The sequence below is a fragment of the Apteryx rowi genome, unplaced genomic scaffold (assembly GCF_003343035.1).
Source record: "Apteryx rowi isolate R43461 unplaced genomic scaffold, aptRow1 scaffold_883, whole genome shotgun sequence".
NCBI classification, from domain to species: domain Eukaryota; kingdom Metazoa; phylum Chordata; class Aves; order Apterygiformes; family Apterygidae; genus Apteryx; species Apteryx rowi.
Genome location: NW_020451186.1, coordinates 63127 through 90559, shown reverse-complemented (window position 1 = coordinate 90559; position 27433 = coordinate 63127). Strand labels below are relative to the sequence as shown.

The window sequence follows — 27433 nt, the reverse complement described above, 5'->3', positions numbered from 1 at the left end:
CCCCCCCCCCGACTAGATGGTGCTTTGATGAAACAGTAACGCACTTCATATACAAGGGAGGACAAAATGACAACAACAAGGAGTACAGATCTGTTAAAGAAAGGGGTATACACATTGTTTCAGAACACTGGCTTTTAGAGGTATGGAGCAGAAGTTTCCTTTTGAAAAGTCTACTTAATTGCCATTTCCTTTTGAATGGAAATGAAAACAAAACCAGTTATATGGCAGTTGATTTCTGTTTGAGCTTTTACTGAATGCATAGAGAAATTGGTGTTTTGCATCCTGCTTTGAGTTTTTAAATTGAGCAGTCCATTTTCACTGATTTACCTCATAAAAGATTGGAGCTAAAAATTGACAAAAAGGGGAAAAAAACCCTACTAATTTTATAGGTTTTGACTGAGCTTTCTCTGAATGGTAGCTTGCCGAATATTGTCCCATTGGCGTATGTAAACGTTTAGACTTTCTCCTTGAGGAAAAAATATTCTCTCTTCTGTTTAGCGTTTTGCTACGTTTCTCAGAATGCACGCTCTAATTTTATCTTGTGTAAAGTCCTTTTTGCACTGGTGTCTTTATTACACTTTTCCCRTGTTTAGATGTGGAATTTCTCTTACTTTTTACCCAGTTTCTCATCTTTCTTATGTTGATTACGTTGTTACAGAGTGCCCAGGAGTATAAACGGCTTCCCGAATCTCACTTTCCTCACACTTACAATCCCAAAATGAGCCTGGACATCAGTGCAGTGCATGATACCAGGTTCTCCTCCTCTAGTGTACTTCCATCAACTGGAAAACCAGCCAAGGAGAATGAGGTATAGTGTTATATGAGTTCGTGTTCTGTGGAGTGATTGGAATTCAGTTCACTTATTTGTTATGTTAACATAATAATAGATAATGTTGATGCATATTCAGTGATGCTGTGAATCAGGTTTAGCTAGTAGTTAACAGTAGCTATCACAGACACACCTGCAGTTTTTCTGCATTTGTAATATTCCTCTTCTAGGGGGAAGGAGGGAAACCCAGGCCATTTGAGATAAGAGCTTTCCAAATTTGAAAYGATGTAGTCCTGTCTTTGCCTTCTCTTGTAGGTGAACAAGAGATCCAAGGCGTGAACTGTCTTTTAGCAGATACTTAGACTGCAGAATAGATGTTGTCACTGATGCTGTTCACTGTCTTACTGTCCGTGTGATAAAAGAAAGGTTAGATTATTCTAGGGCAACCTTATTAATCTTCGGAATTTGCACAAGTTTTGAACAAGGTAAAACCCACAACTTCTGGCATTAGTTTGAGAATTTTACTTTTTTTATTTATTTGTAGATTATTCCAGTGGATGAAGATGATGCTGAAGATGATGTAACTACCAACCRAATAAAGGAAACAGTCCCTACAAGGGGAGAACAAATTGTAGCAAGTGAAGCCAAAGGAGGTAAATGCAAATCATTTTTTATTTTCAAAATAGTTGTGGAATGTCAAACTAGATAAGCCTTTTACAGTTTCAGGTGCTATTCTGTATGTTAAGATCTGGAAGCTTTAGTTATCATACTTATATCCCAGTTAAGTATAGCCTGCTAGGCTTTATTGGTGCTAAAGACTCTGAAAGCCTGTAAGAAGATGGTGTTCATCCATTGCAAATTACTTTGTTGTTGTTTCCTTGTTTTTAAAACACCAAAATTCATCTTTAACATGGCAATAACATTATTTTAGAGTATAAGTTATTGTGTTATGTAAATAAATGTGTTACAGGAGAACTGTGGTTACAAGCCAGATCTAGCTGTACCCAAGCAAATTTGAAAGTGATCCAATTGGGAATTCCTGCTTGTGTTCAGGAATAGGCGACTCAGGACATACACAGATTTTCTAGACTTTTGTTTTCTCCTYAATGTGTTTGCCCTGATAGGGGAAAAGTTGACTCAGTTTCCTATTACTCTTCCCTATTTACAATACAACAGTCTTGATTTTGTGGGCTTTKTCTCTTCTCTTGAAGTGTTAACCCAAACCCTAGAAATGAGAGAGAATTTCCAAAGGCAGCTGCAGGAAATCATGTCTGCCACATCAGTAGTGAAACCACAAGGACAAAGAGGATCCCTCTCAAGGAACAGTTTTGATGGTTCTCCAGCCACCCCTGATGGCACACGATCTGTGCGAAATGGCCGCAGTAGGGTCTTGGAAGCTCTAAGGTATTGATTTGCATTTCAGAGTATCTTATTTTTTCCTGCCTGCCCTTACTTACACTGCCTTCAAGTACTGCAGTCTTCTGTACAGTAAAGGAATATTTAAGGCATCCATTCTTTTTGTTCCACAGGCAATCCCGGCAAGCACTTGCAGATCTGAACACAGAGCCATCACAGAGTGAGCAGATCATCTGGGATGATCCTACTGCAAGGGAGGAGAGAGCAAGACTTGTCAGCAACTTTCAGTGGCCTCATAGTCCTTCCCAGTACACTGAGCAAGTTCAAAGTAATGTCAATAAAAACGTGGATGAGTCTGCCTTCAAAGGATCCTTAGCCGATGCAGAGATTGCTGGTATAGGTAAAATCAGAAATACAATAGACTTGTTCTTTACTACAGCATCAGTCTGATCTCTGGGGCTTTTAAAATACAATGGTATTTGTAATGGATCAGAATTCTACTTTAAAAAAAATTAGTGAGCATTACTGACATTTCTTGAATGATAAAAATATAACTTTGCATCTTTGTGAGCTCCATTATGTGTTGCTGTTTCTTTGGGAGAAGCTTTCCTATCTGATTGCTGTTTGTGGTCAAACACCTAGGCAGCGCTTGTCTAAAAATAGCCTGCATCAGTTTTAGGAAGTATTTTTCAAACTTGTATTTGGAACCCCAGCTGGGTTACAGATAACAATTCAGATCGGTACAGTGGAATTCAAATAGGGATACCAGTAACAGAATCTTTTTAACTGTGGTGGAAATAATCATAGGTGAAAATTGGGGATACAGAAAGAAGATGCCCATGAGCCCCCAAAGCAYGTGTCTCAGAGCTGCTGATGGGCATGCTTAGGTCAGGATTCAGTCAAGATCCTGTATTTATCTTCCCTGTTCTTTTTGAAATCTTTATTCTATAGCCAGGACTAAGGAAGCAAGTATGTCGTTTGCATCTGGTTTTGCTTTGTTCCTACTTCTGCCTGCTGAGAGATAGTGGAATCCTTTGGCCTCTGCCCCATGCTCCCCTTTATAGAGTTTCTGCTTGCAGCAACAGTCTTCCTGAAAACTCACCTTGTTGTAGAGAAGATTGGGGAAAATCAGTGAAGTGTATTCAATTGATTTTTGGTTTATCTGAATCAGTACAGTTTAGCCTAAGAAATTAGGCCATTTGAGGTTTTTCTTCTTCCCAAGACAAGACATGCAGGAGCATGAGTCTGCAATATTTCAACTGGTGCTTTGTGGTAATAGAGAAGTGCATCTTGAAGAAAGACAGTGTTGTTGAAATGTAAATGTGGATGTTGTAGCAGCAATTGTTTTTTGTCTATTTACAATAGCTACCTTTTTCAGCTTCACCCATAACTATATTCAGCCAAAGGCRAGTCATGCAACAATACTTTATTCTTCACAGATGTTCCTGAGGCTGGGGATGGAGATTTGATTGAAGATCCAAAGAATCCTGTACGTGGAGATCCTGAAACGCCCATTAAAGAAGATAACTTGATTCCCACTCCGCGGGCCCCCAGCATTGCTTTCCCACTGGCTAACCCTCCTGTGGCACCACAACCCAAAGAGAAGGTGTGTCATATACAGAAATGTTTGTGATCATRTGTTTTCTGAGAGGTGTAGCTATTCTTTAAGAAGTTTTGAACCTGAAAGTAGCGTATAATAGGTGAATGTCTGCATTTAAAATACTTAATTGGATTACTTCTGTGCAGTTCTGACACCTTCCCCTTCTCTGCCCAAGATTTTGAACAGATGATGTTTTTGAGACTGAAACTTCATTACTTCATTATGCTTTTCATCCAAAAGTATTTTGGACCAAAATAGTTCCTGTTAGGATGCTAAGGTATGCTGTGGAGTGAAGAGTTACTATCTGTACTATCCGGAACTCCTTCAACCATGTTATGATGATGGAAAAAAAGATTAGGTCCTGGTTTCCTCAGAAGTACTTGGAATTCGTGCTTAAGTACAAACTGAATTTCTTTCTGCCAAAAGCCTGGTTTAAAATTATACCATCTTACAGTGAACTTGGAAGGGGCTAGGAAAATGAGTTTTTAGTCTTTTGCTCACTGTGTATCAGTTGGTGCTCAAACTTTCAGCAGCTGTGTGTCTTCAGAGGCATAAAGTATCATACTAATAGATAAGCTGTGGTGGAAATGTATAAAAGGCCCCCAAAGTTACAGGAAGACTGAATGAATAGGGCAGTGTGATAGATGGATGATGATTTTTTTTTTTTCACGTATTTAACTAGGCATTCAGTGCATATGAATGAAGGATTAGTTTTTATGACAGGCTGGTTCAGCTGTGCCCTGAAGAAAGGAGGAACCAAGAGATTTTTAAGTAGGAGCCTAATGTTGATTTGATAAGATCCAAGCCTTTGTCAAGTGATTGACAGGTTTGGTTCTGCTTTTCCTAGCTAAAAGAAAACTCAATGTAAAAATAACCCAGAACGTTTGGCAGAGAAGTAGTCAGCTGTCAAATTAATCTTTCTGTCATAATTTCAAAATCTGTTATTGTATTTCCAGACTGTTGCAGAAGATGAGAAGGCTGAGGAAGAACCAGAAAAACAGCGTAAATTTCAGCTGTCTTCTCTTAATCCTCAAGAACGATTTGATTACTGCCATCTGATTGAGGAATTAGGTACCAGATATTTGTGAAATGCACAGCATAGTATGGGTCTGTAAGCTGGTCAGCTGTGGCTCTTAGGAAAAGAAAGGGCTTCTGTTAACAACTCACCAGATTTGAAGTCTCAAATTTATGGCTTTCTGTGCTTGTGAGCTATTCTTTGAATATATTATTATTATTGTTACATGAGTTATCAGCTTTGCCATAAAACAGCAATGGTTTTGTCTTCTGGCATTTTCTTTTAGTTATCTCCACGGCAGCCTCATTCTTTACTGCTGGAGTATCTAAGAGTTACTGTGCTCTGGTGTCTCTTCCTGCCTCTGTTACAGTGGCACCTCTTTTTAACAGAGCCACTCTTTCCTKACTGCCCCTCCTTCCTTGCCATCTTCTGCCCACGTCACCTCAATGATAATATTTTCTATATAAATTTGAGTTAAGTGTATTTCTGTCTAAATTCAAATAATTCCTGCTTTGAGGGATCCTTTCTGTGGTACTGCCTGACCCTTAATTAATTTGAATCAAATTCATTCCTCTATTCCAAGGTGGAATAGTGCTTGAGAAACAGTGCTTTGATCCAAGTTGTACACACATTGTTGTGGGACATCCTCTACGAAATGAAAAATTCTTGGCCTCGATGGCAGCTGGGAAGTGGGTGCTTCATCGTTCCTACCTGGAGGCATGTAGAGGAGCTGGCTGCTTTGTTCAGGCATGTGACCTTATTATTGAGCAATGATATGTTAAACCTTTCATTTTTTATTTTGTACTGCTAGGAAAGGAATAACTTCTCAAAAGTGATTAGCAGTTTGGGTGCCCAACCTTGGGATTTTCAGAGGAGCCGAAGTTTGAGAAATTTTTGGCCAACTTTTCTCTGAAAACCAGTCCTTGAGCAAACTTCTCGTGCAGGATAAGTGAAATATCCATACTTAGTAGTTTCTTCTGAAAATTGAAGCTTAAGTAACTTTGGTAAATTCTCACTGGGGTCAGCTGAAGTTATGTGGATTTTGTTACACCAGGAACTAAATATTGATCTTTTCAGTTAATGAACATACTTGTTTTAAATGACACAACTGTATAACCATGTACATAAACATTTTGAACATTATCTCTTCCAATCCCTTACCTCACTGAATAACTGTTTCACAGGTCTCCTGGGTCTAGCAGTTCTTTCACATTTACTAGGCTAACTTCAAAATAATGCCAATAGGCTGGTTCATATATTTATGTATTAAAAACAACTTTCATTGTTTTGGAAGAAACTGTAGAAATGCAGATTAGGTGGTGTTCAAAGTAGTGAGTTGCTTTGCACTGCTGTTGAATTTTATTGTAGGTAACTGTAAGAGGAATTTGGTTGTGTACAATGTGATTGACATCACAGAAAACCTGAGTTGATTTGAAACTGGGAGGAGGGAAAGCCAGAGTCTCTGTATTCGTGGAGGAGATGCATATGTTCAGTTAAGAGTCAGATCTCTAATTTTAATTAGAGCTGCTTTAGCCAGGCAGAATCAATATACAAAGCTAGAGTGAGCTGAGACTTGTTCTGTTTTTTAATTTTCTGCTGGTGAATTTGGCAGGGTTCCTTTTGTAATTCAAGCTTATGATTGCTCTAGGAAGAAGATTATGAGTGGGGAAGTAATTCCATACTTAATGTTTTGTCTGGAATCAATGTAAACCAGAAGAAACTAGCACTCGCAGCCATGAGGTGGAGGAAAAAAATTCATAAAGGAAGGCAAGAAACTGGTATTGTTGAGGTATTTAGACACTTATGCAATGTAAGTGGTATGGTGGGGGTGGGCAGCACGGGGATTGTCACCAACAAACCCAGAAACTTAACTGGCAGGGAAAGTTGATCTGCCCTTTTCTTAAGAACAAAGTGGCTTAGCTGGGTATGTTCTAGGTCAAAAACTTTGTTTTTTAAAAGGCTTTTAGTGCTGGTATGTTAGTAATAAAAGTCTTAATCTTCTCCTGAACCACCGTTCATGATTGCAAAACTGGAACATGACTGCTAGTGTATGTGAATGTACTCCAGTCATTAAGCTTATGGTTTTTATGCTTCAGAGCTCTGTTTCCCGAACTCGATTTATTGGGGAGACCACAACTGGTACTGGCAGCAGCAGTTCCAAATTTAGTGCTGTGACAGTACAGCACTCAGGACTGCATTGTATAGCTCTAGCAATGAGCATACTAGTGTGCTTTAAACATCTCAGCTGGCCAAGAGTGGCCTTTCCAAAAGCACCTTGTGTGATTTCTAGATTGCAAATTCCATAGTCTTTCAGTGAGATTTTTGAAAGTGGGACTTGGGCTACAAAAGTCCTTTTTAACTCCTCTGTCAAACCAGACATTGCAAAAGGGGTCGAGTATTCGATAGAAAGTAGAAACACTGCCAATGGGTCAATCACGTCAGGGTAATACTTGATTTGCAGATATTTTACAATAATGTTTTTTAAATGAATGCTTGTAACGCAAATCCTTTGTACCCCTTGCCTACTTGGAAACAGCAATAAGTGCTTGTATGAGGCAACCAGTTGGCCCTAGGTGCTGTATTGCTGCTACCATGCTGTTACTGTAACTGAGTAGATAATACAGTGCGGGGAGTTTAAAAAAAAAAAAAGTTGTTTTCAAATAGCTGTTTTTCTTAAAGATGTGTTTCTGTAAGTGAGTGCCTGTTATATGAGAAAACCTCATTGCCAAGCGTTTTTTAATGGATTGGTTTGTCCATCTTGCTACACAGTTGAAAGGCAGAAGCATTGGTTTGGTGGCAAGCTGCCTGACTGTATGGTGGTTGCCCAACAGTTGTATSTTCTGCATCTTGTCTGCCTTTTATGTTTAAAAAGACAAAACTAGGTGAGAGCAAATCTTGATCTGCCAGATATTACTGGGAGGGGCAGATTGTAGATATGTTAAACCTTTTATAGTACTGACATCCTTTTGGCTCAATTGAATCTTTTATCTAGGGGGCCTTCAGCGGCTGGAAAGTGATCCTGAACGTTGATCAAACCAAGGAAGCAGGATTCAAGCGCCTTCTTCAGTCAGGAGGAGCAAAAGTATGTYGTTTTTTTGAAAAAGCTAATTAAATATGTTGTTTTTGTAGGTATTGGTACCATCTCTAAACTGTGTGCTGGGCATTGTCCATGCTAGTTAAAGATCTTAACCAAAATTGCTTACACAGAATAGCTGAGACATGGTCAATGGGTGGGAGAAAAAAAGCTATGATGTCTTCATTTTGCTCATGGTCACACAGAAGCCAGTAGTGGTGGAGGGATTTTAGGATGGAATGTCTGGGCCCTGCTCCGACGATAAGGATCAGCYTTCTTGAAACGTACACGATGGTAGAGAACTCAGCTGCAAATGGCATTTTTATTTCCTATTGGTTTGCTAGTTAATTTGATGAGTGACTTTCTAGGCCATGAAATGCATTTGTCTTCCCTGAGGAAGAAACAAAAATAAATTCATTTTTGTCTGTCATGTTTTAATCTGTAGGTGTTTTCTGGTCATTCCATGTCTCTCTTTAAAGAAGCTACTCATCTCTTTGCTGACTTCAGTAAGCTGAAACCAGATGACACCCGGGTTAACATAGCAGAGGCAGCAGCCCAAGGAGTGAACTGCTTGAAACCGGAGTACATCGCTGACTACCTCATCCAGGTGTGCATGCCCAGGGTGCTCTCTGGGGAGTGCTCTGCACCTCCAGCAGAGGCAAGACAGCTCGTGCCCATCACCTGCAATGACCCAGGCCATTAGAGGCCTTTGAAACCGACCACTGCTGTACTGGGAGTGTCCTGCCAGTAATTATGGCCACAAAGGCCTCTGCTGAGTAGTTTGGTCCTTGGTTTCAAATGCTAATTGCTATAAAATGACAGCCTTGTTTCCAGCATTGGGAATGGGACCTGTTGCAGGGTAGGGAGCTTGTAAAATGTACTCAAACTGTTGTTGTGGAATGTGCGTTTTCTCATTTTCTATCCAAGAAAAGAACTGAAACTGTCCTTTCCTCTTGAAAGCATCTCCTTGAGCTAAACAAAGATTTGACGTAATTTTTTCTTTTTTTCCCCTATTGAAGGAGCCACCTCCTCCAATGGAGTCTTACTGCTTGCCAGAAGCTGAGTCTTACCTTCAGAATAACAAAGAACTTGGAACTGGATTATCCCAGAAAAGAAAAGCAATGGGAGAAATGAGCAGAGTCAAACGATCCAGAATACACTGAGAAAATTCCCTGTTTTTAATTAGTTTATTCATATTTATATTTTTTCATTCTCACTACAAAAATTAAAACCTTTGAGTTTCACTTTTAATTTGTCTTGAGATTACAATAAGTTTCTCATAATATTAATAGGAAAAATTGCTTTGGTTAGTGGTAGTTTCTAAAAACTTGGAAAGCACTCATCAAAGAAAAATACATTGTCTCCATAATGTTATGATTACTGTCACTTTACTGACTTGTTTAGGGACACCATCCTATAATAGTTAAAATATGTGAGAAGTTTAACACATCTTCCAGCTGTGTGTTGCACAGAATGTATAATCAGTTGGTAAGAATATTTTTGCATTTGCCACAGAATAACAGACATAGATCTTCTGGTATTTAATCTTGGGAAGCGGGAAAAAAGACAAAAACAATAATTGGCTTATAAATTTTGGTACAAACAATGGGTGTACATAGTGACTGTAATAAATTATTTCTATAAAACCCTCTGTTTGAGGCTCTGCCTTTGTGAATGCTAACTCCATTTTACAAAGAGGAGACTACTTCAGAGGTGAAATATGTCTGACCAAGCTTCCTGTTTGAGCCTGCAACAAAAACCAGAGGCACAACAAAGAGGTTAGTCTCCATCAGCTGGAAGTGTTCCTGGCCAGATTACCACAGTACTTGACAAATTATTTAATCTTTAGTAACTGTGGGATGTGGGTCTCTGTTTATTGAGAAGTTACTGTATGTCAGTTCTACCATGCTATTCTAGGTAGAAGTACGTATCTCTGTGCTTATTAAATCAGAAGTGCTGTCTTCTCTTATAGCCTGTATTTAAGCAGCTATAATGGCTGAAGCCTATTTGAACAGGAAAGAAAAAGACTCAAGGTGCATGGGGCAAGTGGAGCTGCTTGAGGGCCTGTATGTAACAGTTAAAGTCTATTGAACTTAAACCTGTAAGAACCAAAAGTGCTTGAAAATTGCTTGTTTTGAAGTTGTGTGTGTGTGGGGGGGACATCTTCTACTTTTATTTTTTCTAGCTGCTTGAATAATCTGTGTTTTAGAAAACCTTTGCATCACTAACATGGATACAAGAAAGGAAGAGCTGCAAGTGTCCAAGCCCTGGTTAGACCTGGAGTCCCCTGTGCTCAGATCTTGCTCAAAGTTGGGGAGAGCTATCCCTTTGCTTGGGAGGTGGGGGGGGAAAGGGACAAGGAGCCTGAGGCATGTGGGAGTTTTCAAATGAGAAAAATGAGGAATGCAGTTTGCCTTATGTACAGGACTGTACTTGTGCTTCTGCTTTCTCCTTTAATGCAGTGACTATTTTGTCTCTAGGGTTACAGTGAGCTCTGAAAGGCACTGAAAAGCAGATGACCTTGAAGGGACTGTCATGAAGGATAGAGGTCAAGGACTGCAGGGAATTTGGTTCTCTTTCAAAAGCATTGTCCCGGAAACCTGTGGTCCTACAGCAGTTAGGCTGGGTTAGTGACAGGATTGTCATTGTTGAATTACAAAGACTACGGAGTCCTACCCTTGCTTTGCTTTTCTTGATCTTAAAAGTGTGATACTTGTTGGTATTAGAGGATGTCAAACACTACATGCCTAACAGAGCAAAAATAATCTTGTTGCTAATGCCCTAAACCATATTTTGAAGTGCCATTGAAATGCAAAGTTAATTTCCTATTCTATCTGCAAAATGTAACTTTGCMGTTACATTTTCTCTATGTTAGGTATAGTAGTAGGTGAGATAGATACAAGTGTCTGATCTTTGTCAGCAGCAGATGCCATGGTAGAAGGGTAGTGCTGCTTTTCTCATTTTACAGATGAGAAACCACTGACTAGGCTGGGACCATTTAGCTAAGCTTCAGAGAAGGAGATGTGTCTGAGCTGTGCAGTTCCTGCAGCTGTTGTGAATCTGTGTGACAGGACAGAAGTAGAACCGCTAGTGAAGGTGCACCCCCATTACCTGTTCAGCACCAGGGTATGTGTACATCTGTAGCCTCAAACCACCCACCATGTGCACTGCCTCCTGCCCCAGTGGACATCAACAAGGAAAGAGCCTAGGTTGTAACAGGGGCAAGGCTGGTGTTAGGCAGATAGAGGGAAAGAAAAGAGGCCATTGAGAGAGTGCTCCAGTGGGGAAGCAGAGATGGAGGAGGAAAGAAGCTGTTACAGCCAGAGATGTAGAGCACAAGGCCACAGCCAGCACATGTCACATTTCATGCTGTTTCTAGACCAACATTCATACAGCCAGCATGCTGCAATCAGGCACAGTAACTAACTGTTGTAATTGCTCAGCATCACTGTGAGGAGACTAGTGAACACAATAGGCCTGAGACACATGTGGAGGTATAAATTCATTTGCTGCTGTAAGATAAATTTATTTTCTTCAGCTTTCTTCACAAAAAACATCACAAAAGTGCTTTACAGAGTTTCGTACAGTTACTCTAACAGGGAGAAAGGACAACAACTGCACATTTAGAAGTTGTCATATGCAGAAGCCATGATAAGTAAACCAGGGTTAAAAAAAATCCACTGACAAAAATATATATATATTTTCAGGTTTTGAACTTAAATTATGACTATAAACATATATAGTTATATAAATATACAGGCACCATCAGGTTCCTGTGTAAACTGTGGGGACCACACAGGGATTCTCAGAAATAGATCATACTGTATTCAGCTTTGCTGAAACAGTTTCTGCTGTGCTGAATGGGCTCCTGGTCATGCATTTCCCCACACAGACAGCATCATTCTCTCCTACTGCTGTAAGCATTCCAGCAGCTTTATCATCACTTCTGATTAACTTTCATGATGAGGCATTCCAGTACACAGTTGAAAGTAAATTCAGTTTATAGAGAAGTAGAGAGTATAGAGAGCTTATATTATCTATCTCCTCCATCCCTACCCATCCTCTCTGCTCTTTGCCCTCTTATTGCTCTTCACCCAGTCATCTCACATTCATTAAAAAAATTTCCTATAGGCTGGGCCCATGCTGCTGTCTAAATCAGAAGTTTTTGTGTTTGAGCTAACAGGTTACTAGCTATGAAAAGGAATATGGTTCTACTACTGAACTGTCATGTACTGTGACAACTGCTACTCCTTCCATTTTGCTGTATTAAGCCCAAGGTGCTCAAAGCCAGCTGGAATGAGGCACTCAAGTAGCTTTTGGGGATCTAGGTTTAAATGTAACAAACTACTGTACTTCAAAAATCAAGCGTTATCAGTCACAGTTATTTGCTAAGCAATTTGGAACAGAAATGGAGCTGTGTGTGAAGCTATAGCCCTGACTGAAGAAACACAGCAGTGTTCTGTTCTTGCTTAAAGAAGGATGGGATCCTGAGCTTTTTATGATCTGTGTTTGAACAGGTCCAGGTACCTGACTAGAGATCCCTGGCATGGTAATAATGCAGATTAACAAAAGAACAAAGGAATACTAGAGAGTGAAGAAAGGTCAAATAATACTTCAAGTGCACAGCTCAAGTTAATGACTAGATTTTTGCTGTACTTTTGAGTTGCARAAAATATTAGCAGAGCCAATTTTCTAGATAACACTGTCACACTGGCTTGAGGAGCCTTTTACCCAATTCCCAGGTTAAACACTAGTCAGTCTCAAAGGGTACTGAGTGGTTAGTAAATATATAGTGGGGAAAGGTTTTAGGGGCAAGGCTGGGCTTCAGTGAGTGGTAGCAGCATAGCTGAGTCTTTTAAGATACATAGGAAAGGGTGCAAACTCCCCCATTCAGACAAATACAGGGTGAAGTTTCTCACTGCATCCCCTCTACTCCTACTCCCAAAACTAAGATTTGGAAAGGAAAAACAAAAAAAAAACCTCTGCTCATATTTGCAAACTTTAAAAATCCCCAGTAGCSACATTAGGATTCTGTCAAAAATAATTGAGTGCTATAGATATAACACCTAACAGATGATTGATAGATACAATTTATTTGGGTGCAAAATCCAAGGTATAATAATCTCTCAACCACATACCATTATTAGTACCACACCCAGCTAGTCTGCATGATGTGATATTCCAATATTGAGACAACACAGCTCTTAAGGGAGGACTCACACCTTTTAGGATGTAGAGCCTACCATTTAAGACACTTTGCATTTATAAACACAGCATTACTCATAAATGCAATCAACATTTAAAGGCTTAATCTTATTTACAGATGTAACATCTCTAAAGTAAAGTATAAGATGAGAATGTAAAGAGATGAAACAAACCACAAAAAGACTAAGCCTCGCTCCAGTGTTGCTGCACTCACCTTCATCCCAAATATTATTTTAATGATGTCAAGTATTAATCTAGCATAGCTGTAGTAAGTGTGCCTGAGCCTGTTTGCTTGTCCGAGACAATATAATGCATCTGCTTCATCTCTGCCAGGTTCAAAGAGAAAAATAATCCAGAAATTTAAAGCAAGTTTGCTATGGGACTTTTTTGTGCTTGACTCTGGCTGTTATAGCGGGACTTCTAATAAGAAGATCTCAAATCAAGTTTTAATGAAACTGATCTCAAGTGATAGAAATAAGGAATAACAACTCCACTGAAACCAATGAAGTTAGGCTGTAGGAGACCAGATTCATGCACATTTTACCTGGTTCTCAATGCATTTGTTCTCTTGTATCAGCCTGTTTTTATGATTTGAATCATTTTGTTACGGTTGTACATACTCTGAAAGAGATACAAAATAAGTGGTTGGTTTTAATAAAAAGAGAAAACTTATTACAGCATTTTAACCAACAAGTTTCTGTAGGCAAATTATTTCAAATAAAGCAGATGGTTATAACTCAATGACTTCAATGCTACCACAACTGAGCTAGAAATAAAATTCAGTACAGAACAAAGGAGACAGACAAGAAATAGAATAGAAAAGGTCAGATCCAAATAAAAGTTAATAGAAGCATGCCATGCTAATCACTGGTAAGGAGAGTGAATTATATACATGAAATGAAGATTTGAGTAGATAGGATGGCAAAAGCCAGTGCCCATAGAAARTTATTAATTAGGTGTGTCAGCACTAGGGAAAATGGTGATTGCCAGGGTAAGCTAACTAATTGTGTAAACTTGGCAAATCACTGGCAAATGAATGTCAACAGGAAAAAATACAAGGCAATGAATACTGGAAAGGCTTTAAACCACTCATACATGCTCTGGTGGATTCTGAATTAGTTGTGATCTTTCAAGGGGACGATCTAGGCATCACCATGGGCAGCTTGATGAAGACATCTGTTCAATGTGTAGTTTCAGTCAAGAAAGCGAATAAGATGTTAGGCTGTATTAAAGACAGAACAATATGGAAAAATATTACAGCATGTATTTCTCTTAGGTCCTTAATGAATATTTGCTGTTTCATCAGCACCTTAAGAAAAAGAGATATATTAGAAAAATACAGGGAGGAAAGTAATAAGAGACTGGCAGAAGCAGCTCTTCATAGCTGGAAAGATAGATAGTAAGAATAAGGCAATTTATTTCTGAAGGGGGAAAAAAAAAAGAATAGATGATATATCTCTTAAAAGTACTTTATGACCCTTTCAACCAAGTAACAGGACATTCCTCAAGGTCATCTTAAGCCAACTACTGATTTGTTGACATCATTGCTGCATGAAAAATATCACTCATCACCATACATAGGCTAAAAAACCCCCTGTATTATTCTTTAATGCTTGCTATTCAAGCTAGTTAAATATTTCCTGCAAAGCAACTGCAATAGTCTGTTGAAATTTAACAGTAATCATTTCTGACAGAGAATTGTCATGACTGATACATCTTAACAACCATCTTAGAGGTACTGCAATGATGAAATATCTGTAAGAGAAAATAGCTGCCAGGCCTCATCGATCTTCTTGTCCAGTACCCACCAGAGCTCTAATTTGTCTCCATGCATGCCCTCATGTTCTCTACCTCTTTAGAGGCCCGCTACAAAGTCCAAGGGATGAACCTTGAAATCAAGTGCAATAACAAACAGTGGCATATTCATAAAAATTGTTTGTGTTCCTCCAGCTGCAGTTAACTGATAGAACAGCAGATAATAGGAAATAGTGTAACCATCTCTCTGCATCATTATTCCTTCCTATCCTCCCTTCCTACCCATCCCTCTGCTCATTGCCCTCAGCTTTATCTTCTGAACATTCCCTTCCATTAGCCTAATGTTCCACAGAAACCTCTCCAAATACAGCTATTTCCCTTTGTCTTGTTTTCTTCCCTTCATCTTCTTCCTCCACAGCTTGTCGTAAAATCAGATTTAAAAAATTTTCAAGTTACAACTTGAAATTAACCGCAATATTTCCATTGTACCTGGATGCTACTTCAACTTAAATAAGGACAAGGATAAACAGTAAAACAAGCGTATATTTACATGTGGAGAGGGGAAGAAACCTACATTTCTACTACAAGCTGCCACTTAGTATCCTGACACAGTTATCTACTTGCATTAAGTAGATAATCATGATTGTTCATCACAAGTGAACTTCACTACTCCATAGAATCTGAACAAACTTTAAGACAGCCACATTAAAAGAGATGGCTATTAACTGTGAGTAGAACTTTATTTCAGTCATGGAGTTTACAAAATAGAGCAATATTGATCTTGATGTATTCCACATAAAAACAAAAAGTCTCATTAATATACCATTTGGGTTGCACAGTTGATCACAAAGAGGAAACACCAGATGAAGTTCTCAGCCTGAATTTTGCCCTTGCCCATATGCATTAAAATACAGTCTAATTATAGTACTTAAACAGAATGTATATTACATTCTGCAGAAATAAGCTTTCCCCAAAGTAGTATTAAAATATTATAATGAAAGCTAATGCAAAGACCTTTTTATATAGGTTTTTATACTTTGTCCTTCTACAGCACCAGCCCCAGCACTTGGCAAAGAACAGCTTTAACCTCACAACAACCCTGTGAGGTAGGGTTTATTTTTTATTTTTTTAAACAGCTGGGGAAACTGAGGCAAAGTGAAACTAAATTACTTGAAGTTAACACAGAAGCTCAGTGGAAAAAGCAAGGCAAAAAAATCCCACTTTCTTGGTCCTATGCTCTTACGACAGAAGATGCATGCTTCTTTTCACTGCACATTGTTTTAGATGATACTTTTTATTCCAGTATTCAAATGCACTGTTTTTTCTTCATGATTTATTAATACTGTGGTACATTTACATTCTGACTAAGCAGCCCATTGAACTTCATTAACCTTGCTATATAACACATTCTAAGCAACTGAACATAAAATCAAGATATACGTACCATCAGTAGATGCTTCACAAAAAAGGAAACTTATTTGAAGCAGTTAAAATCAGTATCCTTGTTTTTATCATATAGAAGTGAAAAGAGCTCTTAAATAAAAAATAAGTTATTTCATAATGAGATTGTCTAACTCTCTTATTTGTCCTTTCTTGGTTCTCTTTGGGGAATTGGTTAGACTGCTTTGTACCAATTCTACCTGCTCTGGACAGTTTTCTTTCTTCTAAAAAAAGAAAAACAAACACAAAAAAAACACCAGTAGGATGCTTTCCTAACTAGTGGACTTCAAACATTTTTGCTGGTTTAAACTCAAATGGATCTGTCGCTTCTGAGTACAGTACTTATCTCTGCAGTACTTTTCCCCCCTTCCAACTTAYACTCCACTCCCTACCTCAGACTGTACATTCAACACTATCATTTAGCAAAAGGCCTTCCTACTCCCTCCCCCTCTTATCTTCCCAGTCATTTACCTGCATATTTGCCACTTTTTTTTTTTTTTTTTTTTAAAAGCGCAACACACAATTGTTACTACTTCTCCAAATCAGGATTAAACTCCTCAGTTTTCTTTTTCTGCTATCATTTCTTTTTCCATCTGCTAGACCTTGTAAGTTCTCACATTATACCTGGATCCAGGCAAGCTGATTTTTAAACTTTTCCTGAAGATTTTATCAGCAAATACATTAGACTTTTTCCTTGTATGCACCTAATTTATATATCTGAAATTTATGTAAGAACATTTCTTAACCTCCCAAACAAAGCATATATTTACAATTAAAACTGTTTTGTGAAATTAAAAGCTGAAGAACAGGAAGGGGCAGTTTAGAAACCAAATTGCTGTCAGACAACTAAACCTGGATCAGGGCTATTCATAATGACTTGTTTAGTAGTCAAGGTTTTTCAGTTAAAGTTGAGTTTCTTGGGCCTTTGAGACAAATAGCAAAGTAATTATGTGAAATACGAGGTACTTGTTTCTCTATTTCCGTATTAGAAAGAGTAATGTAACTACCTAGAGAGTATAAATAAGCAACTTTATATTGTATGAAACCATACTGTGGCATTTGAAAGAAAGACACTAAAAAGTTGAAAATTGCTCAGCCAGGATAGGGGGAAAAAAATGCTTACTGCAAATGCCCAGATAAGCAAATTCCAAGATGTGTGGTCCTATTAATTTTATACTGTGTTCTGTGCTCTAAACGGCATAGAAGTCTCAGCCATGTTGTGGTGAAAGACCTTCCAAGAGCAAATAGATGCAGTCCAATCCCAAAAAACCAAGTCCCTATCATGACAGAAGTCTAACACAAATGCCATTTATTCATAAGTTTTGTGAAGACAGTTACCTTGAATATGATTGATAATGATTGGCAAGGCCAGCTACAAAGAAAAAAACTTGGAAAAATTGAAGTAGCATGAGAGGGTCACTGTTAGTTGTTAAATCCTCTTTGCTTGCAGATGAGATTAAACATGACAAAGCTACAGCAATGGAAAAAACTACTGCTCTCCTAGATTTATCGTGACCTCTAGTTATTATAGCTGCCAGATTCCTACAGCCAACATTCCAAAAAGTCCAGTTTTGTAACATTTGCCTTGTTTTTGGCATTTTAACGTTCATACAGATTATACAATCAAGAACACACATCCAAGTTGTTCCTTTCCAGTAAGTTCTGGGCACTTAGATGTTCTGCTACAACTTCATAATTTCATATCTATACTTGAATCTGAGGCCAAAGAAAGTAACACTGAACCTTTAAATCAAAAATTAATAATTAAGTCACCGTAAAAACAGAAGTATATTACAGGATAGGAATTTACCTGACATGGCACAGAATTATATTTTATTGATTGTATCAAGAGTCACATCTCTACAGTTGACAATCTTTCATTTATAGAATGAGGTTTCAACAAGCATTTCAAAAGGTATGGAATGAGCATTCTTAGCATGCCTCAAATGAATGTAACAACTACCCAGATAAAGTTGGACTTGAGAGCCTCAAAAGCATACTGAGCTTCCAAAAACTACTCATTTTCAAAGTTTCAGGCATGCAGAACATTCAATTGTCACAAGGAAGATACTGACAACTGGTATTTTGATAGTTGCTGGCACCAATATTTAACCCCAAAACACTTTTAAAGAGTGTCYAACTTTCCTGTGAAAGACATTCTGTACAGAAAGCTGCTGCATTTCTTTTTTTTTTTCCTTTATGCCTCCAAAAGGAACTGGAATGATACATGTAAGCAAAGCCCCCCCACAACCTCGTTATCAGTAGCAGATGGACTCTTGTAAAGCTAATGAACAGCAGCAACCCTCCAGAGTTTTTCATCCTGTAATTTAGCAGAGCTACCTTAACTGAAAAGCAAATCAAAGCTTCATTCATATTCAAAAGTCAGACTCAAAACAATCTTATACAGTTGCAGTGCTAAGAAAATACACTGACAGGTAATAAACTATGTGTCTTTGGATAAAAGTCATTCATATGCACTGCTATAAGCTGTTAAACATAGCTCATCTGACCACAGGGCTGACTACCCACTCCATGGTCTGTCCCTAAGAGATCCAAATACTCTGCATTTGCTCAGCTGTTGCATGGTCATAAACAAGAACTAAAGGTAAAGATTCATTAGACTCCAGAATCCATGTATATTTCCATTTTATTTGATTTGCAACTGTTACAGGGTTTTCTTGAACTGCCAGAAGTCATGCCCAAAAACCTCAAATAAAGAAGGTACAATGGACAGTCTCATCTACCCTTCATACAGTAGATTAAAACTTGATTCGTGTGCACTGACAATTTCAATCTCTTTAAACATCAGGAAAAGTGTTTAAGATTTCACATTTCTACTACATCACCAAGTGACGTGTCCATTTACCAAGAATTCCACAGAAATTTTTACTGACAAACCAACGGTTTTGCTGGCAACAATGTGTTTTCAAGGAAGATACATGGCTCAGAGTCCAACAGTATTGGTATCAGTCTTTCAGTGGGGTTTTGTTTCCAAAAGAAGTCTCCAACTTTAACAATAGTCTCTTGAGCCCTCTATTTAATAGCAGCTTCTAGCAGAAGTTTTAAAGACAGTTAACTCTGCAAGGGCAAGGCCAGTTTTAGTCTGTGCACAAAGAATCAGGTGAAACCCCAGGTCCACTGAAGTTAACAGCAAAGTTCCCATTGGCCTCAGAGAAGCATATTCAAAGCGAGTCAGCAGTTAGTCACAAGGAACCCAACTATGCAATTCCCGCACTGTCCTCATCTTCTACAGATACACAGTACTCCCACACAAGTAAGCAAATTTTGTTTTGTTCCCTTGTTTTTCTTGCCATTGGCAACTCTTATGGATCTCGAGTCTATTTTTTGGCATTTACTCTGAGAAACCTCAACACTGAAGCACGCCACTTCATTTTGCTTGTGGTGTAAGAGTTTAAGAGAAGAGAAAAATAGTTACAGCAGGACACTTTTGGTACTTGTCAGGTTTTGTTCACTGAATCAAAGCTATGGGCAATGTCCTATACTCTTAGTATATAAGTGCCATTTTGCCTACTTCCACTAAATTAAGTCAGAGATGAGAAGAACTTAAAGAAGTCACTGCCTTCCATTATTACTTATATTCCTGACTTTGAAAAAACACCATTTAAGAGTTTTAGAGGATTTCTGCCTTGGCCTGCATGCTTCACAGAAGTAGCCAAACAAATAAGGCTTACCAAGCTTTAGTTATCCTTCTGTATACGAAGTCATTTTGGTCATAAGTAACCACTGTCCTTCAAACAAATATGAATTTTTAAACAGAAGAGAAATTTTATCTAGTATTGCTACTGCCATGTATCTCGCATTTTTAAAAAGGTAAGTTCTGAACACTATAGTCAGAGTCCGGATATCTCTGTCAAATCAAAGCTCTTTATGTCTTAGTGCTTTAGGGTGAGAAAGACCAACCTCAGGACAAAAAAACAAAATAAACCTTATTTCACTATAACATCTCACATTGTTATTTAAATATGCTGCAATTTGATACCAGAAACAAGGAAGGCATTTTTGTGGGGAAATAGAAAAATGCTTAAACGGACAACTGTGAAAATGGCTAATTCAAACAGACCATTCAAACCCATCATTCCTCAAATCTGACTCTGAATGAGTTTTAATTTGTTTTGCAGTTACCTCAGTACAGCTATCTAAAAAGGTAAACAAACTACAGCTGTGTTATACTTGGATAGTATGAGTGGTATGGTATGCTCCAGAAGTCTCTAGTAGGCTATGGCTATGCATAACAGGATTCCTCAGAAGGGGAACAGAATAGGTTTCTCTCATTAAGGTCACTTAAATCTTTGTTATAGCAAATTGGAACCAAATGGCTGACTTCTGCAGGATTTCTGACAGGAATCCAGTAGAGCTGGTTTCAAGTTTCAGATGGCCGCTAAAACAGCTGTAACCTTCTCTTCCAGAAGTTGTGATCCACATGGTGTCCACAATGAGTGCAGCAAGTCTGAGGTAGTCAACCTTTACGAAGGCTCAGTATCTGAACATAAAAAGATTTTGAAATGACCACTGGCTGTAGGTATCTTTCTGAGCAATTAAAGAACACTGATGACTCTTGTTCAATCATTTACATTAATTTGCCCCATATCCAATGGAGAAGTTGTAACATATTATGCTTCCATAGTGCAGGAGAACCAATCACTTACGTCAAAGTAGTCTGCACTTGCTGCAGTAGATCCAGCAGAAATAAGGTGGCATGTTCATCATAGCCGTTAGCTGTAGTTTAGTTACCTTAGTAGAAGGGTTACCAAAAAAGCATTCCTTAATTGTAATGTGTATGCAGCTCTACTGATCCCCAAGCACAGCATACTGGTTGTCTAGCTGAAGTTTAAGTGCCTGGTTTTTTGAGACCTCATCCCTACCTCTAGTTTTGTGTTTTACTACTTCAAAGCTCTTCTCCATTTCTTTATCCCTAAGGGAAAATAAATGTAATCAGTAAATATCTTATCACTACCTCATGAATTGTGAATTTCTAGCCGATTTCCACCCCATCCCAACAAAAACATTTTTACTACAAACACAAAACATGAAGTTCTAGAGTTTTAACAGGATAGCCAAACATTCCCAAGCAAWTCTTGTAAAAACCATTCTCCACAGTCAAGCTCATCTTCCTATACAATTCAGATTATATTCTAATTTTCAATATTAACATTCTCAAAAGCATATTTAAAAGCACTTTTAGGAAAAACAGGTGTTAGAAAAGAAGTCCATTCACCTTCTGGAATGCTGACCAGTAATCAGAATATATGTAATTGGGTGTACCACACTTAATGTGCTATGTCAAAATAGCATTCAGAGATTTACACCTTAGCCCAATTTACACCATTCAAACCCTAAAGCATCAATAACAGCATGTCTCATTTACCAGAGACATAAAATTAGACCAGCAATAGAAAGAAAAAACCCAAAGCTTCTGCTAGGCTGTGTCAGTCAATACCACATTGAGCAGTCAAAAGCAAAAGTGAATTGGGTGTTAGTCTAGCTATCCCTTCTGTAGGGAATGAGATTGGGGGGGGGGGTGGAATCAGGACTCTGAGGCAGTGTGAGATTAAAGTCTTGAACACAAGAAAATACAACAGGCTTCAGTAAAATTGAAGGACTCATCTTTCCAACCCAGGGCTCAAATAGCAAATTTTTGAATTTATGTTGTATTAAATCACATTCTTTCACTTAAGTCATTTTCACATTTCTAACGAGAAGGCAGTGTACTCAAACTATTCTAYTCATTTCTACTGACAGGTAAACAGCACAGAGACTTGCCACAGTTGGCGTCTCAGCACGTTGTCAAGAGCAGAAACACTCTAGATCAGGAAAAATCCTTCAATACGTCAATTAGATGGATAAGATAACAGTCAGTCTTGTTTGGCTATCTCACTGGGCTATTTCTCATGAAAGTGGTTTCATGGGAAGCCCTCCACAGAGTTGGAAAACACAGTTAAGACCTCTCCCATCTCTTTGCCAGACAGAAAATAATTTCTTAGTTATTCCTTTCCTATGTGGAAAGATACTGGTTTAATCTCTAACGGAACAAGAACTCAGAGAATGCAGTTAAAATGTCTGTTAGGGGATTAATGAAATGTACTTACTTTCGACTGTCTACAAGCTTGGCAGTGGACTGCAGTGATGGAAACTGCGTATCACTATAGATTTCTGGTGGTCCTTGCTGTGCTCTCCGTGGCCTGCCCTCCCTGGCACCAGGCGGCCTGTATACACCACCAGTTTGCACTGGTTCTGGGGCTTCTGTAACTATTCATAAGAATGAATTTTAGACAAGCAAGTAAGTTTGCATTCATCCCAAAAAAGCACAGCTCAAGAAAAAAATAAAAAAATCTTATTACGAGTATGTTTTCGCACCTTCTAATGCTCTGAAGGCAAACATTTTAGACAAGTCCAGAAGTCAGGCGTCATCTAATTTAAGATCTGCTTATTTAGTCAAATTAAAGTGTGGCTCTACTGTAGTGCCTCACCAAGTTCGGAGCGTTAGAACCACTGAACAGAACTTCCTACATCTTGTTTGCAATTTATTAATAGCTTGCCTTTAAAATTTGAGGTTTTAACACATAATTTTGCCAAATCTCATTTACAGCACCTCCACARATGTAGAAGAGAATATCCAAACAGTTCGTACTTAAGGTAACAATCTACAATGAAGTAACACCAATTAGTGAAAAAATAAATGTACCTATTTACTTTGCATGAGGGCTTCACTTGTAAAAACAAGAAGAGAGACAGAAAACATAGTAGTCCACTTTCCAATGAATTTCTCAATGGAAGAGAGCAGTCTGAACTCAGACCATGGCTACCTAAATAGTCTGTCTCCACTGATATTATGAAATTGTATTTAATCAAACTTAAGTTCTATTCCTGTTAAAAAAGCCTCATTTTGCAATGCCATATTTCCTGCAACCCACAACTGATTTGGAAAGAGAAAAAAACACCCCAAAAACCAGTGTACCAATTATTGAATCCTGCCTAGGAAGCACCATATTAGACACCAGACACTGACTGAACACCAGCTTATTGTCAAAGCAGTATTTTTAGATCAACAGAAACATTTCAACAGATTCTTTGCAGATAGCAAAGTATGGGGATCTCATTCATAGAGGGGATGACTTTTTTTCCTACTTTTGAAGGCTGAAAAAATACCCCAAACAACCCCTCATGCATGCTTATTTTGAGTATCTGACAGCACTATCAATTCAGTTCCTCAGATCCCTTCAAAAGAAGATTTTCTTATTCACTTCTAAGTATGTAAAGCAAGCCATTAGATGTTACGAGGTGTCAGGACAGGACAGTTGCCTCCAAATAACTGAAATTCAACCAGATATGAATCTTCTGACTGAAGAAAAAACATCCTCCCTCCCCAACCCTGAGTTAAATTTACCAATTGTTTCAACAACAGGTGCTGGTGCAGGAGCTGACTTGTTCCAAGGACCAGATGATTTGTCYACACCACCTCCAGCCTCCTCCCAGTTGTCACCTGGTTCTTCTCTTTTTTCACTTTCATCATCTTCTTTTTCACTATGAAAGAGAAATGATAAGTAGCACTTTACAAATAGAGGTCAAAGACTTGCCAGAGATTACACAATCACCAAGGATAGACTTCATAGCTACTGCGCAGAAGATGCTAGATTTAATCAGACTTTCTTAGTCCTGTAACCACCATATTACCACTTCCCTCAGAACAATTTTGCCACAGCGCCACACAATTCAGCAAATGAAATGAAAAAAACAAGAAAAAAAAAAGACAAGTTCAAATTATACTAAGTGACCAAGTAAATTATTTATTATTTTGAACTTTAAAGTTTTTTTCGTACTAGGACAATCATATATTATGAAAGTGTGCTAAGATAAGCAGAGAAAGCAGGAAAGGACTATGCATTCTTCTTGCATCATTTGCTGTAGTCAAGAGGAAGAAATTGTTAAAAGAAAGTAGCAACAGAAAGCAAATCCTAAGTCCCATTTCTCTGTATCCACAGCTACCTGAAAACCCCTTACTCTTATCCATATGTAAATATAACCTACTCAGATGTATTCGTTTATTTTTTTAAACAAAGTCACCCAAGATTAGAGAAAAGTATCATTTTTTTAAAGATAAAATAGTCTAAATAAAAGATATTGTCAAGCTTTTGCATAAATTCAAAGCTTTTCTTTCACCCCTACTAGAAACAGTCACACACTCAAAAATAATTAGCCAGTGACAGCTACCCTAGAAAGCTATGTGGTATACTAGGATGTACATGGACAGTCAGGACGTACAGGAGGGTTAAGTGAAATAACCAAAAATATTGATCAGAAGAGCAGCAGCATGTCTGAACACAGAAGATTATACAACACCAAATCCTACTAATCAAGAAATGGATAAGCTTTTTGGAAATGTAATAATCAGAACAGTTTTACCCAAAAAAACCCCTGTCAATTCTGAAAACCAAATGACCTTTGATAACAACAGCCTTTGATAGTATGAGAACAACCATATGAAGCTGGATCAAGGGCACAAGCACATCATTACTCTATTTTAAAGTACAGTCATAAGCAAATGTCTACGGAACAGCAAAAACAGAGAAGGCATATATAATCTTCCCCCCCTCCCCTTTGTGCTCTCAGTGTCCAGCTATTTTCAGCAAAAAGATCTCCTGAGCCRGGCATGATGTCTTTCTAACTAATAACCTTCAATGTTTCTTTTCTTTCATTTACTTGTCCAGTCTCCCCTTGAATCCACAAACTCTGAGCAGCTCTAAAATCCTGCAGGAAGAAGTTCCATATGCTGGAAAATACAATACAGCAGTAAAAGCATTCAAAATGCTGGCCTCTTGTCTGCAAAACTGAAGTACTTGCTTTTCAGTCAAACAATGTTAAGTTTGACCTCTAAGTCAGTGAAGCACCCCATTTGTTGCTTAAGGTGTCATTCAGACATGATTATCTGTTGTGCCACTGATTATCTGTTGTGCCATGAAACTCATAAATGCAGTCCTAAGGGTTCTTGTCAGAGAACACTAGTTTTACCAACTATATTTTCACACTCCTGAAATAAAAAYGCAACTGTTCAGGCACTTACTCCCCCAACTGAGATGCTGACTAGATTGAATCAGGTGTCCTTAAAGCAATCAAGTGATTTGGAGGGCATTACTACCCTGCACTTCTCTCACAGGTAAATTCCCAATTTACTATCTTTATGATCAGGAATGTGAAGCATTTCTAACAAAAATGGCAAGTTCCCCCCGTTCCCCTCCCAAAATACACACATATATACATGAGAGTGTGTGGGTGAGAGCAAGAGCACACAAGCAAGCAAAAATACCAACACGAGAGATTTAGGAAATAAGAACATCTGTAGACAACTGTCAAACCTAAGTTTGGCAGAAACATATAAACTTCCATTTAATTGGACTCCACTTTCTTTCTCCAAGAAAGAAACTACTTTTAGAATTAATGATTGTTATTCTGGGAGATAAACAAAGACAGTACCTTATTTGCATGGACTGAACTCTAAGACCACTATAATCAATTTCTTCCTTTTGCTCAAACTCCTTCCAGTCATCCTCTTCCTGTAAGAAAAGAAAAAAATATTATAACTTGTTACCATCTTTATACCAAAAGCAGAATGGAAGATGTAGCAAAGGTAATACAAAGGGAAAAGCTGCAGTTCCAAGGCAAATCAGCTTTCGTGCACCATTGCCAAAAGGGGCAAAGATTCAGCTTACCCCTCCCCTAGCTTTCTGTATGCCAACTCACTAGAACAGTTAAAAAAAAGCCTCAGCAAAAAAAAAAAAAAAAAAAAAAAAAAAAAATCATTTAAGTGAAAGAAAACCAAATCAGCTCAGGACAGAGCCAGAGGAAAGTCAAGAGAAAACACAAAGTAGAGAATAGGATCACGTAGTCAAGAGCAAGGAAATAAGGCAAGACCTCTCTCTTTCACTGACAGTGAATGTTTATGACAGCCTGGATACACATGGAAGCTTTAGCTTTACTTTCTCAATCACCTACTTCACATGAACCAAACAGTAAGGAATATTCAGAGCAGTTTATGGTAGATTTATGACAAAGATTAATATTAGTACATTTGATTTTTTCAAATTCACAATGATATTTATAGCCTTATGTGTTTTTAAATATATTTTTATGAAAAACATATTCAAATAAAAAAGTTAGTTTCACAAATACAGCAAATTTAGTATACAAAAGCAGTAGAAAACTAGTCTTTGGAAAGTGTTCCTGGAAGTTTTAAAACGGAGCTTGATAAAGTGTTTGGGGGAAGAGGGACCCACCTAACTGGAGCCAATTTTGTCCTACTGCTTAATCAGCAGCAGATCCAAGGGTTATTAAAGTAGGCCAAAAATGGACCAGAACAGATTAGTCCCCTTATGCTCCTAGACACAGCTTTAAGACACACAGAGCCCAATTAGTAGTTCACATACTTCCTACACCTTACACAAAGGGCAGTTCTCCTACTTGGAATACGAGCACCTTGCAAGCAAGGCCTGCCAATGGTATGATCTCCTTCTCACTTAACAGATGGGGAAACAACTCCTTTTAAGGGTATTGTCCTAGGACAACATTATCCTACATATCTTTACATTATCAGCTTCTAGCAGGAGAACTTTTACAATGACCTGCTTTAGAGTAACAGCATAAGTAGAAAGCGATCTCATGTTATTGATCTGGTTGCTGAAGATTAAGTCTTTTGCAAAGAATGCAACTCTACAGCTCTAAAATGTTCTCAATGTCTTACATCACCTCCTCTAAGGCAACACCATATCTTCCAAACTAACATACCTTTCATGTTTAGTTTTATGATCTTTATTTCTAACTTAAGGACAAACTTCAGCAAAAYAGGATATTATTTTACAAGCAAATGAGAAAAAAGAAGAGTAGCTAAAAGATTATTACTGACTTGGGTCTACTCAGAAAGCTACTGTGGGTGTCAAGCTCCCCAAGCTGAACGATGTTAGGAAACAGAACAGTATTTCTCAAAACTCGTTTTGAAATACACGGTATGGCCAGTTGTCAGGCACCAACTGAGCTACCAACTCTGAAGCTTCCCCTGCATGCTAACCGCTTCGCTGTGACACAGTACAAAAAATTACTGGCAGTAAAACCCTTCTCGGCAGAAGCGCAAACAGAGCCGGGCGCCTGCGGCTCCAGAGGGGCTCAGGGCGGGCACCTGACGCAGACGCCTGGCGCCGAGACCAGAGAGCG

At 38.3% G+C, this 27433-nt stretch overlaps 2 protein-coding genes across 13 annotated transcripts in view; one reads left to right on the top strand and one right to left on the bottom strand.

Annotated features, from left to right (window-relative positions):
* Positions 1-9464, top strand: part of TOPBP1 (DNA topoisomerase II binding protein 1) — a 25886-nt gene extending 16422 nt beyond the window's left edge. For 3 of the 4 annotated variants that reach the window (XM_026090940.1, XM_026090941.1, XM_026090939.1), the window contains 12 exons: positions 17-140; positions 659-808; positions 1314-1422; positions 1981-2173; positions 2299-2525; positions 3565-3731; positions 4682-4796; positions 5324-5487; positions 6389-6529; positions 7733-7822; positions 8259-8420; positions 8833-9464. In XM_026090940.1, coding sequence (XP_025946725.1) covers positions 17-140; positions 659-808; positions 1314-1422; positions 1981-2173; positions 2299-2525; positions 3565-3731; positions 4682-4796; positions 5324-5487; positions 6389-6529; positions 7733-7822; positions 8259-8420; positions 8833-8976 — 1786 coding nt within the window. In that variant the 3' untranslated portion in view covers positions 8977-9464. The other variant, XM_026090943.1, reaches the window with a different exon arrangement.
* Positions 9465-9785: 321 nt separating this feature from the next.
* Positions 9786-27407, bottom strand: CDV3 (CDV3 homolog). 9 transcript variants are annotated; one of them, XR_003257718.1, is made up of 5 exons: positions 25703-27406; positions 23619-23755; positions 22321-22480; positions 14114-14240; positions 9786-13639 (listed from the first exon to the last, which is right to left on the bottom strand). XR_003257718.1 is itself a non-coding variant. In XM_026090946.1 (5 exons), the coding sequence occupies exons 1-5, from the start codon at positions 25711-25713 to the stop codon at positions 20958-20960; spliced, it is 366 nt and encodes a 121-aa protein (XP_025946731.1). In that variant the 5' UTR covers positions 25714-27407; the 3' UTR covers positions 15500-20957. The 9 variants fall into 9 exon arrangements, 7 of the variants coding, with proteins under 7 accessions (XP_025946732.1, XP_025946733.1, XP_025946731.1 ...); XR_003257717.1 differs by lacking the exons at positions 9786-13639; positions 14114-14240 and adding exons at positions 15500-20714; positions 20881-21146 and having other exon boundaries at positions 25703-27407; XM_026090946.1 differs by lacking the exons at positions 9786-13639; positions 14114-14240 and adding exons at positions 15500-20965; positions 21097-21146 and having other exon boundaries at positions 25703-27407.
* Positions 27408-27433: the final 26 nt, after the last annotated feature.